Source organism: Aplysia californica, unplaced genomic scaffold (genome assembly GCF_000002075.1).
Source record: "Aplysia californica isolate F4 #8 unplaced genomic scaffold, AplCal3.0 scaffold00122, whole genome shotgun sequence".
NCBI classification, from domain to species: domain Eukaryota; kingdom Metazoa; phylum Mollusca; class Gastropoda; order Aplysiida; family Aplysiidae; genus Aplysia; species Aplysia californica.
In genome coordinates, this window is record NW_004797392.1 from 1139967 (window position 1) to 1159207 (window position 19241).

General features: G+C 36.8%; 1 protein-coding gene across 3 annotated transcripts in view; it reads right to left on the reverse strand.

The window, feature by feature from the left end:
• Positions 1–7215: 7215 nt before the first annotated feature.
• The window catches only part of LOC101848037 (protein inturned), a 24473-nt gene continuing 12447 nt past the window's right edge, over positions 7216–19241 (reverse strand). For 2 of the 3 annotated variants that reach the window (XM_035969168.1, XM_013081260.2), the window contains exons 12-17: positions 16834–16991; positions 15938–16041; positions 14342–14407; positions 13721–13842; positions 12486–12589; positions 10457–11424 (exon numbers count right to left, since the gene is read on the reverse strand). In XM_035969168.1, the coding sequence (XP_035825061.1) occupies positions 10932–11424; positions 12486–12589; positions 13721–13842; positions 14342–14407; positions 15938–16041; positions 16834–16991 (1047 nt within the window). In that variant the 3' untranslated portion in view covers positions 10457–10931. The other variant, XM_035969169.1, reaches the window with a different exon arrangement.

Genomic DNA, 19241 nt, shown 5'->3' on the forward strand with positions numbered 1-19241 from the left:
AAAAAAAAAGGAGGGTGGGAAAATAACAAGATATCTGTGGCACCCACACAACAGCTAAAGTAGTACAACTTTTCTTTCTTAATGCAAAGAAACTTCGGTAGCTGTATATATTGCCCTTAAAATCTGAAAATGAAAAAAAAATGGCAAAGAAACAGATTTGGTCAAATATAAAAATAAATATTTAATGAAAAAAATCAAAAACACTCACTGAATCTGATGATCCTAAGAATTATAAAATAAGAAGAGGGAAAAGTTTTATAACATTTAACCTCTTAGTAAACGGATAAAACTGTGTGTGGGCCTACAACTCAAACACAGAAAAATGAAATAATGGGGTATTTTTTACACCCAAGGAACACAATTTAGATAATTTAGCAGGTAAGCTTCTACTTCTACCTGTCTGCAGGGCCATCCCAGCCTGAGAGGGACACAATGCCCCGGCAGACAGACCGAGATACTCAATAACAATTTTCACCATACTAGAATTCAACTCTGGTCCTCTGAGTGTGACAGCAAAGCCCCTAACTACTACAATACAGACGTGGCCGTTCATACATAGTTAGTTATAGTTGAATTTATACAGTTGGACTCAGAAACAGTAAACTTTGAAACAGAACAGCTTTGTCTCACCATTTAGACAGGGAGAGTAATTCCAATTCCCAAACACTGGAAAGACCAATAAATATAATATATACAAAACAAGGGATTATTGACATGGCATACGACACACAGGGAAGTTTATAATTACCGCTATTCATATTTCCAGTCCAAAAAATTTCAAGCAGGAAGAAAGAGAATTTCATTTTTGTCTCCACCCCCCCCCCCCCCATTTTCCAAAACAATTAAATTTCCAATACATAATACTATCAATACTTCCTTTCTTTTCTAATCAAAACACATAGAAATCAGCACCTATTTTGTGGAAGCCAGTAAATATCTTCTAAGGATTATTACAGATAACTGGCCAGCAAAGACTGAAGCTCAAAATCAAATACAGAAACATAGGAAGTTCACACACATAAAAAAATAAATAACCCATACTAAAGCATAAACATATTATTATCAGACTTTTCAAGACAACACAGCAGTTTTTTTTTAAAGTAATGGACGGAAACTGCAATGGAATGTTTTGATTCGATTCTGCATAAAAATTCCTGTGTTTTAATAATTAACACCATGACTGCATTGGCCTTAACAATACGAATAAGGCAAAAAATGTAAAAACCACCATCTCTGCAGCTTCTATATCTTAGTAAACTGTTTTAAAAAACTCCCTGATCAGCTCTACTTTATTCAATCTTGAATGTTGACAGTAAAGAAATAAAGTCACAACCAGTAAGTAAAGCTGAGACAAATAATATTGTTGTATAAAATACATATAGCTACTGTAGACATTTTATGCCCACTCCTGACACAATTTAGATCATTAAGGAGGCCAGTGGCTCCAACCCTGCCTGTCAAGACAAACCTGGGTTCAGGGGGATACAACTTCCCAGAAGACAGCTGATGCAGAGAGGATGTTCAATAAAAAGTTTCCCCAATCAGGAATCAAACTAACTTCTTCTGCATTCTATGGCAAAGAACCTAACTGCTACACTGAAGACGCGAGTGACAAATGACAAGACTTCTGACCTCTGGCCTCAGATGGCTATTCTAATAATTTCACAATTGTTCAAACATTTCATTCTGGCCAATTTGAAACAAAACATTTGCTATTTGCAAATTAATAATTCACATCTCTATGACCTTTCTTTACATGATGTCTAACATGTCGTCAATCTTTTTAGGTCTGCTGGAGTCTAAAATGGCTGACTAATTCATCCTTCAGCTTGACTCAATTTGACTTCAGATCATCTCCTGGAACAAGTCATGTCAAAACCTATACTCTGATGTCTCACTAAAAGAATACAAAGGAATATAACGAACGATGGAAATATTCCGAAACTTCTACGTCCATTTTATTTAAACAGAGTTTTTGCTCAGTTTGAATGTTAACCTAGATTTTTATTGCCTATGTAGAATAAGAAAATAATAAGACAAGAACTCAATTAAGAAAAAAATAAGCAAAATATTCAAAATCAGAACCCAACGATTCATAAAGGAATAAAGGTACTTTCCATCCTTTCATATGTCATATACCACTCAAAAACGGATCTCCAAACCAATTTGCTCGGACAAGCTTACATTACACAAAAAATGTGGTACAAAAATGGTTAAATGATGACTGCAACGACTATAAAGTGCAAAGGGTAAGATAAACGACTTGACTGAATAGTCTGCACCTTACATTGAATGCTGTCATCTACACATATCAAGTCTTAAACAAGCACATGACATTCCTTATTCAAAACATATACATAGGGTGTAATACTTTTGTGAACTGTGTAAGGATCTAATGCTACAGGGGAAAAAATCTGCAAATTGGGGACTTACCAATGCTATGGAATTACATCATGGTAACCCTCATCCTTGGAAGAGTAGGAATAATATTATAATATACTGTCACACCACAACATTAACAAAAGCTTCCTTTGTACTCAGGTATATATATCAGGGGATATGGAAAAGTAAAAAAATATCAGAACTTTTTCATCTCACATTCGCCCTCTCCTTCCTTCCAACCTTCCCTATACATACATATACAAACATACCATATTGTAAGCACACATACATATAAAAAAATCTTCCACCCTCTCATCAGACATCAAACAACAAATGATGAAAGGTCACATCAAGAAATACCCGATTAAAATTAAAAGTTAACTTTCATCAGCATTTATGTCTTTAAATTTCATCACATTTCACATATCAAAAACATCATAACTCTTGATTATGTTGGAGAATATATCTCTAAATGTACCACTGACTTGCAGTAAAATGTGGGTAAAACTGAAAATGTGAATGTCTTGACACTACCACAATCACTGTACACTCTCTTGTGTAGCAAATAAAAATATAACAGACCACAGGACATTCTAGTAAAGGTATCCTTCCCTTTGTGCGAGTCTAAGAAGTTAAAAAATGCAAAATGAATGGAATCACAATGTATAATTATGAAATTGAGACAATACACCATTACTATACTATAGTCCTGAGCCATCCTTCCAAGCTCGTTCCAAGTGAGCTTCATCTCTCTCATGTCCCTTTCCACGCATCTCCTCCATGTTTCCCGTGGCCTACCCCTGCCTCATGCTCCCTGTGGGTTCCACTGCAGTGACTGTCTTGTGACGTTTCCGCTGGGCTTTCTTAATTAAGGTGTATCCCATCCATTGCCACTTTCTTAGTCCTAGTTCTACTTCTATATCCTCTTGTCCTATCCTTTCCCACAGCTCTTCATTCCTTATTTTATGTTTTATAGTTCTCTAAAATGTGCGTATTTTATGTGATATGGGCCAGTTGCCTTAAACACTGGAAAAACACCTTAGGCATCTACTTATGGTGAGCATCCTCAGAGAGGCCAGGCTTGTCAGCAGACATGCTAGCAGGTATTGATCTCCCTCAAGGACTAGCCCTGGAAACAGACGGTGTGCGAACCCTTTGCACTGGGACCAACCATACAGAATTGATTGCTGTCCCAGTCAACTGTTCCCCAGGACCAACATTCCGGAAGTTGATCCACAGCGAATAACTTTATCACCTACATATTTTTGGCAAATTTATAAAACATATCAATACTTTTCCCTTATGAATAGAATGTTTATCTTATTCTTCACGAGGCAAAGAAAATTCATCAAAATCACTTAAAACCATCAAAAATGCCTTTGAAAGCATTTCAGTCCTGATTCATAGTCATTTTCATTGCCTTTTCACCCTCTATCAGGATATAGGCCAAGAACAAAGACTTTCCACCTTTCAATATCCTGAGCTAGCAGTTTGATGCTATTCCATGCCTTTCCACTTTTCTGCGAATCAACTTCTGCGGCTCTTCTCCAGGTTCCACATGGTTTTCCCTTTGATTCATAGTACCTTCCGATTAAGGTCTAGGCTTAGACTCATTCATTTTATCAAGAATGGTGACAGATTCGAAATGACTGACGAAAGAATATTCACCAATAAAGTACTACCTTCAAAAAGAAAGATGCACTAAAAACATTTAAACTGATGGTTTACTGTCTACTTTTTGGTAATGTCTACACTATACATGATACTGGAAGTGCAGGCAGATTTAATGCTATTTTAAACTTGGGTTACTGTAGCTACTACCTTGTTAAACGGCCGGTGAACAAGCTTTCACACCTCAGAGAGCAGTACAAGGGTCGAAAATTGAAAATGAGAACTCACTCGCAAATAAAAAAAGAAAAAAAAAGAATAGCAGGCAAGATAATGTAAATGGTACAACTAAACCTACCTCAGGGCAACAAAATCCTTTTTACTTAACTATAAATGGAAAAATAAATCACATCTAAATACATGGAGAGTACTAAATTTTTTGTTGTCAAACCCTACAAAAATGGTCATGATTTTTTTTTTAAGCAAAAAAAAAAGAAGTAAAAATGACTAGGTAAAAAGTAAACTGACACAACCTCAAACAACAAAAAATCAAATTTTTAGAAACTCTATGATGTAAACATATCACCTACGAATCCATCAAGGAAACAAATGAGATATTACACTTACATAACAAGAACTTGAGTACTTGGTCCTGGGAGCAACATCATAGCACTCCGGGCATTGACATAAAGAAAGAGAATGCTTTCATGCCAACAGAGTACAAACATCATGGAAGTTTCCGGCACTGAGCGCAATGCAGAAACTGTAGCACCATTTTTATAACCATCAGGGGGGGGGGAAGAAACTATTCTACTGAATATAACATTGGGCAACCAGAAAAGCTCACAACCTCATCCGAGTAACCATAATTAAAAATACACAAGATCAGTAATATCACATTCAAATTCGTAGGATGCTGATGAAAAGTTGATGAACGTCCGAAAAGAAGGAGACAACCAGAAAAAATTTTTATCACAAAGCAAATCTAAAATCAAAGTACAACGTTTTAAAAAGAAAAAGAATACATCAACAAAAATATCCATTACCTGTGTCACAATTCAAACATCTCAGAAAACATGTTACATTATTTGCGTGGTGGAGTAAAAAAACAAAAACTTATGACATTCATTCAAAACAGTTTTGCTCATATCAAACTGACATTCAAAACCAGACAAAGAGCACACCTTTGTTAAGTTACAATTGACCTTCATGTTACATGTATAAAAACACACACACACACACATATGAGGCCCCCCCCCCCCCCCACACACACACACACTCACATACACGCATCAACCTCAAATTAACAACATTGTCACTCTCGCTACAGCAGTAATTCCTTTTGGCAACATCAAGGCAATAAATTCTCTCAAAATGTGGAGAAAATCATCTGTCAACTTTAACTGCTACAACTCCAATTGTGTGTATTTCGTGTTATGGTAAAAAACATAAACGCATCTCAATTCAAAATAAAATAAAAGTTCAGCAAGATGCAGTAAGTAGTAGGTCAAAATGTAAATGACATATTAGGTGAAAAGTTAATAACTATTTTAAGAACAAAGCGATAAGAAATTAAGTTTACAAAGAGTGAGCACTTTACAGTGGAGAGTTAAATTGGATAAGTTTTGGCAAAGTTAGGCAATATTTGTACACCTAATATAATTTCCATTTAATAATCATGTTTTGACAATGTATTTCTCAAAGGTGCTTCTTACACAAAGACAAGGCAGTTTTTACAGTTTCTTATGTTAACAATATAAAAAGACACTCATTAATGGACTGGAATTCATATAAAAGTGTTATAAAAAAAGATGAATAAAAACAGACAGCAGACTAATCATCATTTCGCCAAGAGGGCAACTTCATAAAGCAATATGAAAAAAACCCAAAAAAACCCCAAAACCACGAACTAAATGCTTCAACCGTGTCTGTCAAAGCCAACCAAGTCTGACCTGAGAGACAATATCCCACGAGACAGATTGTCTTTGATTAAAATAAACTTCCCCCAAACTGGATTTGAACTCACACCTTTCATATACAATGGCAAAGAGCCTAACCATAAGGCCATCTGCGGGTGAGATTTTCCCCATTTTCTAAGAGTTTGACCATACATTTGTCCCCTCCATTTTTTAAACCTACATCCATTTTTTTAAAAGTTTCAAGCGCCTGCTTGAATCAATTATGTTTAGGAAGTCTTTTAAAAATAGGCTTTAAAAAACTATTTTGCAATTTTGGGTCTTGTTTTTTCATGTTTTCTTCATTTTTTTCAAATATTTACTTTTCCGACTTTAAATTACATCTTCTCCTTTATTTTTCACCTGAATAGCTTCATTATTTTACACATTGTTCATCCATAGGTGACCTGTACTGAAATAGAGCCCTTTCTGAAGATAATAGAAGAATAAAATTACAATCACGGCTTTTGTTGGGAATTAAATCTTTTTTTTTACCATTTATCTATGTATATATTTCCAGAGTCCATAATTATCTTCAACATCGTTATATTACAAATCTGGCATTATTTGTTCATTACATAGGTGTTGTAGTTTGTGCTTGCTAAAAATGAAAGCCAACGGACGAAAACTAAGAGAGAAAATAGCTTTTGAAATTTGACGAAATTATCCAATATGGCGGACGTTTCTTGGTTACCATGTGCTTATAATAATAAATATTTACTTGAATTTTTTCTTTGATGTCTGACTAATATAAATATATCATTGTTGCTATATATAGTAAAGGGATATTGATTTTAGAAATTCCACCAGCAGATGGCCATAACACCACAGAAGTCGGATAGCTGTGAAGAATGAATCAGTTAAGATACTGGAGAATTAGAATAGATCATATTTCTTTTAATATTTAAATAACAACATTACCTAATCCATTTTCACAGCTAAAGAGAGCACATAATGTGCTTACTGCAGTCTTGGAGTAAGATTAGGCATTTCTCAAACTCAATGTTCTTCCATCACACTTGTTAGACTTAACTGTGGACACTCTCATTAGACTTTCATTTGCAGTTCTCAAATGTCTGGATGGTACATAGGACTCATAGCAAATCATCTGTACTCCTATCCACCTCACAGTCCTTGCCTTTTCTTAGTAACGTAACAACAACGTTTGCCCTTCTCCATAAAATCCCTTTCACTGATAACTGTATGCTTATCAAAAATTCGTTCTGTCCTTTTATGCCGCATTCATTTATTCTCATTTAATCTTTCTTTCTTCCAAAGTAGGTGACATAGTGAAACTAACATATAAAATAGTGTGCTTGAAAATAAATGTTATTAAAAAAAATAATTTCATTGTAACTTGTTGGGACTTAGTGTCTAGCTTGTGCCTAGTTTTCAAAATGCATTCTTTTCCTATAATTTACATTGTCGAACGAACATCTGGTGAACAGTTGGAGCAGGACTTTTAAAAAAATGCAAACAATGAAAGCATATTAATAAACTTTAAAAAACTAAGTTTGAACAAGACAGATGTAAATTCAAAGCATGCCATCATCTCTCAACGCAAGCTGTTAAAAAACCAGAGCATAAATTACATTTTGGCATGATTTTTCCAGACAAAAAACATCCAGGGAAGTGATATCCAATAAAATAAAGCCTCGATGACGACTGAAATAGGTCAGCTACTAGTGCGTAAAAAGAATCTGCAACATGTTCGACTGTTAGACGCTACTTAGATAGAGGTCATACAACAACATATGTAAAATTCTTATTCCTCCTCAGAACACAAAAAAAAAGGCAATTATTAAAAAAACGCGGATTAATGTCAGAACTCAGATCCTATTGAGAAAACATGATGTGGAAATGGAGCGCTCAGCTCAGGAGTACAGGGAACTGATGTGTGCATATTTATATTTCAAATGTCATGCAATAAGACTTTTAAAAAGTGCAGCCTGGATTTCAAAAAGTGCAGTGAGGTCTATAAATAATGACAACTGGAATAACAAGAACTCGGGATAAATGAGACAATTTTAGCTTCCATCGTTCTCCTTCTTTACTCCTCCTATTATAAACAATACTCACAGTAAGAAATTTTAGTAGTGGCGAGAAAAGTGACTCTGGTATGTTACGCTCAAATAATGTGTGTGGAGGTTTCTATCTGCAATCCAACACTTTCATATTTTGTCTATAAGGCATTCTGTTGTTATCCCCTGAGACTCTGGCAAAATTGAGACCGTTGAAATGAAATATAGAGTTTTATTTCCATACTCTTGTTGTTACAGTATTTAACTGTATCTACATATTCACTCGGGTCAAACATAAATGTGTCACACATACAAAACAACATATTACATAACAGTCATAACAGGTTTGTTCCCTTTGGGTTTGAAAGGAAAGAAGTAAAAGTTAATTTAATTAAGTAGTGTCAGCCAAGACAGTCAAAGTATCTTTCACATACATACTGTAATGGATAGAGTTTCCGGCAGTATGTTTATTATATGTCAGCAGTATCAAATCTTCTTCTACACAAGTTGTAGAATATTTGAGAAACAAACAGTGCACACAAGAGACATATATTACAGTGTTAATTGTTTGTATATTTGAGTCTTTTAGACAGCACGGAAGTAAGTACTCACAAATGAAAAAAGACACACATTTGCGCCACCTTTTTGAAATTAGGAACTTCCGAAGACAAAATCTGCCATTGATTTTGGCTCGTTAGTATGCTGCCTAATGATCATTTTCAATTGATCCATAAATAACATTATGACAACATTTCTTAGCATTAGCAATCAACCATTGATACAAACCAAGAGTCAACACCAAAAGACCAAGTTGGACCTCAACCAGTATGTTGTAAAATGTCTTTCTCCCCAACAAGCATAAAATTTTCACGAATTTGTGAGTTTGATTTTATTAGCAAAAGTTATAATTTTCATAAGAAAAATCAAGACGACTTCTCAGGAAGATTGGGTGCTTGAGTGGGTGCTTGAGGAAAACTGTTTTCAAATTTTCCCATACTTGGTTCTCATAAAAATACCCATATCATACTGAAAAGTGAGTATTTGCCATTAATATTGAGGGGTGACCGACCACAGTACATTTTGGGAACCGTGAAATTTTTCCAACCACGACAATTAGGCAGACTTAAAGGTGGTAGGCAAGGAGGAGATGCAATACTATTTTTTTTCATTTTCCACATCGTCTACTGTGCTGGTTTTCCATTTGAAAATAATTTATAACCATGTTGTCTCTTTTGCTTTTTAAATTCCCTTGTAGAAGACTCTTCAGAAAGCTACCTAAATCTTTAGAACTGTCTAGATCAATAACAACATTCTAGATTTTGATTTAATCTCAAGATTTGGATCTAGATCATGATTTAGGATAAAGATTTATTGGATGCACAGCTCAAATTTCTTTTTCTTCTTTTATTGAGTTAAGACACGTTTGTAGGACAATCTACTTTCACAAAGATGTACAAGTACGACATGTAAGCATATTTTTTTCTTGTGCTTTTAAAGTTATTTCAAGAAAGAATGCTTCAAAACACATCTCAAAATACAACGGTCCCAATGTAAATAATAGTAAAATACACCCTTTCTGCCAATCACCAATTACTCCAGGTTTTATACATAAGTGCTGCATCATTTTTCCATTATCCCATAGGTCTTGATAGCGTATTAGATCGTTGGTATTTGCACATCCTGGCAGCCACATGCTACGATAGGTTCCATCCAAAGCTTAGTCATCCTGAAAATATTACACACAGCCCAGGGCAAGAATGTGGAGATACTGGGTCAAGTTCCAAAGCCAAGGGAGAAAGCCATCTCTATCAACGACTGGTCGGCAGACTCATGGAAACAGACATACATCTCCTGGTGGCAAGGCTCTCTCCAACATCGACTGGGGTAAAAAGGACAAACATTTTTAAAATCAAACTACAAAACTTGACCAGTGCCTGAATTTTTGTTCAGTAAACATAGGTGTTCTGTACGTGAACACAAATTAGCTATCATTTCATTAGAACCATCAATATCAGTCAAATATACAGAAAACAGTTATCAGAATATCAGTTCACGAATTTCTAAAATGGATCTGAATACAAGCATCCTATTTTGTAACAAGAGGGTACTGCAACAAACAAATAATCAAACCCTGAAAAAAAGGTAAAATGGAATAAGTTTAACACCGCTATCAACACTGTTTGACTATCTAAGAGGTGGGACCTCCCAAGTTTAACATCCACCTCCGAAAGAACTGAGTCAGTTCGGAAAATGTGTAAAGTGCCTTTCCCAAGGACACAACATCAGACCAATCAAATGCCGTTTCAAACCTGAAAAATGACTCACCCAACAACCCAATAGCAGAGACTGGAAACACGCTTTTTGTCTGAAGGAGTCTGAAATTCAACTTGAAACAAACAGCCTTGCTCCAGGACTTCCCCTTTCAGTGCAGAAGTTGGTCGTTGTCCACTACTCTTGTGAGAACTTTCGAAACCGGTACTTCTCTGAAGAATTAAAAACAACGGTAGACACAAAATTGCCCATTAAGAAACAAAATAATAATCTCAGTTTTTGACAACTGAATTTAAAAACAAAATTACAGCATTGAATGTTTGATAGGCTGCACTGCTGTACTACCCTTCTCCTCCCAAGGAAAGAAATGCTAAATGGAGAGACCATTCACTCAGTGTTGACACAAGATTATAAACTAAATAATAATAAAGAGCATTTATATAGAGCATATCTCTTTCCCTATCCAACATCTATCATCCTTATCCTAATTTTCAGCACTTATATGACCTATTTTCATTGAAAGTGCCGTTAAACTCTTACTAAATCTAAACTAAGTGTGATCAGCAGCCACCACGATTGTCTTTTTGTGTACAGTCAAACCTGCTTGATTGGCCATTTCCCATTTTGTGCCTAGCACTAGCATACTTTTAATGTTATAGAGACACTGTGTAAGACAGCCACCTATCTAAGACGGCTACTTAGCTCTTTGACAATAGGTGACCATCTCAGACGGTTTCAACTGTATCTCTTTTGTCAAATTACAGAAAGGTATTATATGTATTTGAAAGGATTGTTGTATGCTGAAAGGGCCAGCATGTATGAAAGGTGTCATTGTGTCAGCTGTCAATTTTAAAATATTTTTTTTAAGTTTTATTTTATCAGAAGCACCAGGAGCCATCAGGAAGCAGACACTACAGAAGTGACCTTTATTATCCTCATTAAGGCATTCGAAAAACAGAAGAAGAAACAATACACACAAGAGTGCTAATGACAAATTGCCTGGGCTAACCTTTGCGATAAATTGTGATCTCATGTTCTCACAGGCCTGACAGAAATGATGCAAGACATCAGCCTGCAGGGCGGAGTGCACCTCCTTCAGCTCTGTGTCCGTTGGGGAGATGAGAACGCCTTCACCAAAGTCCAAGTGAACGTAGGTAAACAACGTATTCTCCCTACCACGGCTCAACCTGCGAGCAAGATGGATATATATGTGAAGTGTGCTGACAAAATGAGTTACTTTTCGGATTCGAACCTCATGGAAATAGATATATCACACTTATAGGTGAAGTTTTTATTATTTATATTATGAAATAATATAGGGCATGTTATACTTAAAGAATATGGCATCAATATAAAATCTACAAATTTGACCCTAGAGTTGATTTTTGGCCAATATCTCCATTTGTGGATTGCGAGAAGTAACTCAATTTGTCAGCACGTTTCACATATATATGAAAGATTGAAAGAATAAACCAATAAAAGAAAGAATTCGTGAAAATTCACCATTCCTCCCCCTAAAAAAAAAGAAAAAAAAAAAGAAACATCCATAACATTGACAACCTCACATTTGACAATGACAAAATAAACTTGTTTTTCTCTCTATACTCCTTAATAAGGGGACGTACAAAACCCCTTTTCCTGCCAAATAAATAAGCATAGAGCGATTTCATCTGTACATGAAAATTTAGTATAATTTTGCCACTGCACACTTATTAAACTAAACAGTTAATGAAGAGTAGGAACAACCCCAGGGCAGTCTAAAATACAGGATTTTAAGATTATGCTCACTGTGAGCTGTGAAAATGTAAAAATAAAATCAGCCCAGGAGTCTAATCACACCTGCTTCTCTTAAAACCTGCCATCACCCACTGTATATAATTCTTTTTTAAAGAGAAAATACAGGCTGATTTCAATAAACTTACTTATGAAGACATTCATTCAGTATATATATATGTTGTCAACTTCATTCCAAAATCATGTTAATTATTTTTTAAAGTTTTGAGAAAATTTTAGAAAAAAGAGAGCCGCCAGATCAAAACGGTGACTTAGATACTTGTTATTTTTTTCAGCCTGAAACTAAAAAGGAAAAGATGAAACAGAACTAAACTCGATTGTAGGATGCCCATTGATGTCTTATTCCAATAATGGCCGTATCCAGAAATTCTTAGAAATCAATTTCAGCAATTGTGAAACAATGTTGATGATATGAAAAATGTATTGTACAAATGGACTCCATAATGTCTATTACCTTTCTCCTCTGACAAAATCGTGAGGCATTTCAATCTGCATGACAGAAAGACTGCGGGTGATACTGGACACATCTGCTGCTGAGCTCATCCGACTGCTCTTGCTCTGTAGGTCAATGACATAACAACCATCAGTTTATTTTAATTAAATTTCAATTTTCGTGACTACAAATAACACAGACAAAAGTGAACATGGGCAGAGATCCACTAACCATCCACATTTCAAATGCCAGATTTTGTTAACAAAAAAACAAAACAAAAACAAAGCCATACAATATAAACAATACTTCATAACACTAGAGATACAAACTGCAAATGCATAAATCAAAACCAATCCCTTAAAATAAGCTTCAAAAGAAGAAAGCTACTGGTAAGGTGGAATCCACTTCTCACATAACACAATGGCAAAAATCAGTAGCTTGACCACTCAGCTGAAACTCAAGATACTTAACCCTTCAGTAAACTCTATCAAATGTCTTAAAACCCGTGAATAAGATCCTAAAATATAGTTAAAAGGTTAAACATCACTCCTTAGAAGCTGTGGTGGTATTTATATTTCATCTACACAAGCCAAAGAAGAACAAAAATGCCTGGCAAGCTCTCATCAAAAACGGATTCCTCTGCACTAATTTCATCTCTATGACTAGATCTAGAAGGGTACCCCTTTGAGTCACTAATAACAATCAACAAACCTAGGAGCACCTGCGTATGATCAATGAGTCTACATAACAAGATGGGCCACTTCTCTCTTTGAGCCAATTAAAAAAGTGTCCTCAAAATTCGGTGGCGCCCTCTTCGCAAAAGCGCACCTTTTGCGAACAGAGTTATCCTACTTGAGTTTTTAAAAATCAAAGTGAAACTAGCAAGTTTTGAATGAATTTCGGAAGAACGCTTTTTTAAAATGGTTACGCTGACAAAAAACCTCTTCCGGAGGAAAGGGTGATTGTTTTCTTCGTTTAATTTGACTTTAGAATGAAAGGCGAGAGGTCATTAAAATATAAATAACCTAAAACTCCGCACTGAACGAACCCGAACTACTGGTGAACAGCAGTCGATCTGCGCACGCAAGGAGGTGCTATTCCTATTCTTCTTCTGGAAAAACGAAAGAGAGCTTCAAAACAGACTGCAGCGCCATCTGAAGCAAAGTGCATACTTCCTGCGGACACTTTTTTGGCTGAGTGGCCCATCTTGTTATTTATTATCTTTGGTATGATTGAAAGAGGAAAGTAAAACAAACCTTGGGAGGACCAGCACTACTTCCACTCCCAGCAGAGTCATTTGAACCGTACGACAGTTTGCTCCCTTGCCTTCTCATCACAGATGTGTTGGAGGAGTCATCAGCTTTGTCCTCTTCAGCTGCTGCAACAGTGAAGAAAAAGAGGGTGGTTGGTGGGTGCTTTGGTGTGGTTTGTTCCTTCTTTCGTATTGAATATTTAAGGTCCTGATCTCTCCTCCTTCTTTTTTGTTTTTGTTACTCTCTTGTAACACATCATATCTTTGGCACTTATATGACCTTATTGTGTTGCAAGTGCCGTAAAACTTTCACTAAAGCTACAACAAAGAAGAATGAAAGAAAAAAAAATTCAAGACAAAAGCTCAGTATACAAACAATTTAAATAACCTTAGCAATTTTGATTTTTGAATATTTTACACTGCAAACTATTAGGAACCCCTTGAAATGGATGATTTCAAAAACAGAAAAATTCGTCCAGTGGGTTGGAAGCAGAGTAAATTCACCAAAGTAAATTGGGTCGAACTTGCCCTAATGACAACCTGTCTAAAACAACCACCAGTACAAACGACCACTTAAAAGTAAAACTAAGGTAGTCCATACAGAAGATTCAGTGATGATACTCACCTAATCTATCCCTGGATTTTGACCTTCCTCTGTAAGCATTGTCTGTAGACTTGGTTGGGGTTAAGGCTGTGTGAAGGATAAGATAAAGCTTTAGAATACCTCTAAGTGTTAGAAATGATTCAAAGCAAAAAAAAAAAAAAGCAACCAAAACAACAGAAGGCACAAAGAGAAAAAAACCTCTAGAAGCCCATATACAAATAATCTATTTTAAACATAAGTTGGGTTTGTTGTTCGATTCCCATTGCAACTGAAGGAATATTTCCCTTAATACCATCTTAGAGTACACAGTTTGAAAGGAACATTTGGCAGAACATGGAAAAGATATAGAAAGTATATAACTACACAATTTTTAAAGAAAAAGTCTGACATCAGATAAGCTTCCATCTTTCCCTTCCCTATGCTAATGATCACAATAGTATCTCTCTCTCTCTATCTCTCTCACACACACACACACACACACACACACAAACACACACACACGAACACACACACACACTATCTCTCTCTCTCTCACACACACACACTCCCATTGTATAGAACAATTCATGTAATTAGAGTACACCTCCATCTACATTGACAGATCACGGGGAGAGGGTCCTAAGTAAGAGAGACGCTTGACGGCAGTGATTCTCAACTGATAGTCCTTGGACAGACAGAGGTAATTAGAGACTATTTCTAACAGAACTCAGAATGCTTGTTGAACTAGGCTGGAAAAAATACCATTGAAATTGGTAAATATATTCCTAATGAACAAAACAAAAATGGTTATCAAAATGAATATCACTAAATGTAAGTCAGTGAGACAAAAAACATAAGTCTGTTTCAATGAAAGGAACGAATAGAAAGTCCAACAAAATGGTTAGCCACATTATTCTTATTCAATGAGAACCTTTTTAAAGGAAATACATTTCACAGCAAGATGTTAAGCGCGAACTATTGAAATAACTTCTCAAAATTATGATGAAAAGGAAAGTTCAGAAGCAAAACGAATTTTGTCTGTTCTTTTCAAAAACGATTACTCAAGAAGAAGACTGTCCACAGATTTTTTAGCAATTGGGCTGCAGCTCCATGGCCTGAAATGAGTTGGAAAACCACAGCATTAAAGAAACACTGCAAAACTTAAGATATCTGCTGTTTTGAGTGATTTCTCGAACAGGAGAAACAAATGATCCATCCTTGCTGTGAAGTCTATAATATGACATTTATAACAGAACAGTTAGAGCAACATGGCGGTCAAAATATTACAAACCTGAAACAAAGTCAAGTCAGTCACAAAATCATTTAGCTTCTTAAGATTTAACATCAAAAGGCAAATGGTCATCTGCTTATCATTTTACTGCCCCCCCCCCCCCCAATGAATCTAATTTTTTTAAAAACCAAAAGAAAAAAACAAACAAAAACAAAAAGATCAATAGGAAATTTCAAAAACCACCACCACCACCATCAACAAAAACAAGAAAAATAAAAGTAAGATGTTCAAAAGGTGGTTCTACTTGCCACTGTAGCGCACATAGGGTCCCAACAGCTTGTATTTCTATCAAAGACTTCAGTAGTTCTTTATCTTCTAATATAAAGATCAGCTTCCTACAAACTTACGAGGTCGATGTGCTCCCCTGCTGGCTGACCGGTTCCTCGGGGTAGTGACCGTGACCAGGTGGTCAGCACAGGCCAGAGACACCGAGCTTGCTGTGTTGGTCAAGCTGAGAGAGAAACAAAACCAAAGACGATAGTAAAAAAGTACAGTGGAACCTGCTCTCACTGCCACCTGTATTAGACATTCACCTGTACAAATGAACACATTCCATTTCCTCCTTTGCGTATTTTCTACATTATGATGGCACTGTGTAAGACAACCACTTGTCCAAGACAACAATTTTCTCCTCGAAAATGGATGGCCGTCTTAAGACAATTTCCACTGTAAACTAACACTTTAGGTGGCGGAGTGGTTGGTGCGCTCGTCTCCGAAGTGTAAAGTCCGGGTTCGAGCCTCGGGTTCGGACATGTTTTTTTTTCGCCCCCTCCTGCGCACCCAGCAGTAACGAGAACCTGACTTCGAGTTGGGGAAGTAAAGGCAGCCTGGAAGGAACTGGCCACCCTACCACAATATGCCATATGCCAAATGCCTAGGTAGTTGTCTCACTAACAAGGCAATCCCCAATGTCCGGATTGGATGTGGGAACAACTTTACTTTTACTCACACTTTCCATTTCACTTAACATTATTACAAGCGCAAACAATGTGAGTCAGTATCTGTCAGTTTGTGTGCACGTGTAAATACATTTTTGGGTTCTGTAACAATATTTAAAAATCTAAATTCAAGAAAACATTTCAAACATTATTAACATACAAGTAGGCCCAAATAAATATCTTTTAAAACTAAATCATGCAATAATGTATTTCTAAAAAATACTATTACAGACACATAAATATTGGGGCAGCAAAGTATGAGCACATAGCTGCCTTCATTACAGCCTTGTTGCGCATTCCCCTACCTGTCTTCACAGCACGCCGCCATGTGCACCTCTCGTGTCTCCAACTGTGACAAAGTGGCTCGCCCCTGGTCCAACATGAGAGACAAAGGTCGGGCTTGACCCTCCACCCTGGCACTGCAGCTCCCGGCCTCCAGGACCACACACAGGTAGTAATTACGCTGACAAAAAAGAACAGGACTTCAGCTGAGAGGCAGTTTGCGCTGAATTTTGTATAATTACAGGTACATTCCTCAGGGATGAAGATTAAGGCACTGAAAATGTTAAATCTGACAGTGTTTACAACTTCATGCAATAATAGATGAAAATCAGTGCAGACACTGGGAAAGATGGATGCCTGTGGTGCCAAGGAGTGGGGCACAAATGGATTTGTTTTAGTAACAGTTTTACGCCACTTGCAACACAATAAGGTCATACAAGTGCCGAAGATTAGAGGTGTTACAAGAGAGTAACAAACACATAATAGAAAGAGGGGAGAAAAAGACAATAGATGTTAAATAAGAAATGAGAAGCAAACAACAGCAGAGCACCCGCCAACCACCCACTTGAAAATGTTAAATCTGACAGTGTTTACAACTTCATGAAAGAGTAGATGAACATCAATCCAGAGACTGGGAAAGATGGAGGCCTGTCGCGGCAAGGAGTGGGGCACTAATGGACGAACACGGCCATGATGACAGGCTGTTGTGGTAACAAGTGGGGCTCTAACAGACAAACAAGGTCATGGTTTGTTTTCGTTTTAGTAGAGGTTTTACGTCGCTCGCAACTGCATAAGGTCAAATGAGCGCCAGAAGATTAGAGGTGTTACAAGAGAGTAACAAACATAAAAAAGAAGGAGGGGAGATAAGGACGATAGATTTTAGATTGGAAAGAAGAAGCAAACCCTACCAGAGCACCCGCCAACCACCAACAAGGCCATGGTGACATGTAATAAGTTGTGAGGAAGCCCAGAACTAATTCAATTATACGTAACCGAAAATGGTAACATGACACATGAAGAAATAGCATATACAGAGTCTTTCTTTTTCGTGGGTTTTTTTTTTGGTAAGTGTTCCAGGGCGCTCGCAACTGCATAAGGTCATATAAGCGCGCGGGGCACAATAAACATTTTCAGTGGGTAGGAAATTTTGAATTTTGCACAGGTGGCAGCTGAAGCCTTCTCTTATCGATTTTAGACCACCAAAGGATCTTTGACAAGCACAACTTGCACATGAGACTGAGATTTTTCGCTTTTTTCCGAGAAGGTTAGGTGTAGATCGTTCCTACCATAAGACCAGGGGTGTGGCTGAAAGACAGCTGTAAGAAGGAGCCAAGGAGTAGCAGTAGAAAGGCTGCAGAAAGAGTCAGGAGCCCAGAAGACGGGGCAAAAGAGGTGAGGATGGGGGCAAAAGAGGAGAGAGGGTGGGGGCAGAAAGTGGACATGAAAACAGACGACAGAACATAGCCAGAGAGCAGGAGAGGAGGAGAAAGGATACAATTTTAGAGAAGAAAATGTATCCGTCGCTACCCGAGTTCTAACCCGTGACCTTTGAATGAGAGGTGAACACCTTAACCTCTAGGACATGAGAGCCCCCATACAGATTCTATAAAGAAGCAAAATGTCTGGAGTATCGCATCCATTATTAACAATATTCTTGAAACTTCAGAAAAGTGATCATGTCACAAAGACAAGGGTTAGACATTCAGGTGAACTTAACAATAATAATAATAATATTAATAACAATGATAGCAATAATAGCAATAATAATAATAATGACAACAATAATAAAAATAACGATAATTATTATAATAATAATAAGTAGCATTTGTATAGCGCTACAGCAAGCTCTATGCGCTTTACACTAAAATATATCACGCCTCTTTTCCATTAACTCCCTGGGTAAACGCCTCTTTTTTTATTAACTCACTCGGTAAAGTTGTAAAGTTGTTCCCGCATCCGATCTGGACTTTGGGGATTGCTTTGTTAGTGAGACAATTTCCTGGGCCTTCGGCATATTTTGGTAGGGTGGCCAGTTCATTTCCACGCCGCCTTTACTTCACTTTCGCCTGACTGAGATAAAAACATGATAAATGTGAAATTATGATACACAAGGTTCATTAATTGTATTTGAGTGCTACGTTCTGACTTTTTATACCTCTCTTCTCGCTCCCCCGCCCCTTTTACAGAGATTGCAAGCAGCAACAAGAGGTACTGTTACAAGTCCAACAACTGCCGTGGTCCATTGGAGGACGCCAAAGCAATGGAAATTTCCGATTGTTGCGCTGACGGCTTCGCTGGATCCTTCGGTAGCCAGAGTTCTACATACCAGTGTACTCCTTGTGTGCAGAGTAAGTGAATAGTTAACAGAGAGCGCCATCTATCTCTCTCTCTATCTATCTATCTATCTATCTATCTATCTATCTATCTATCT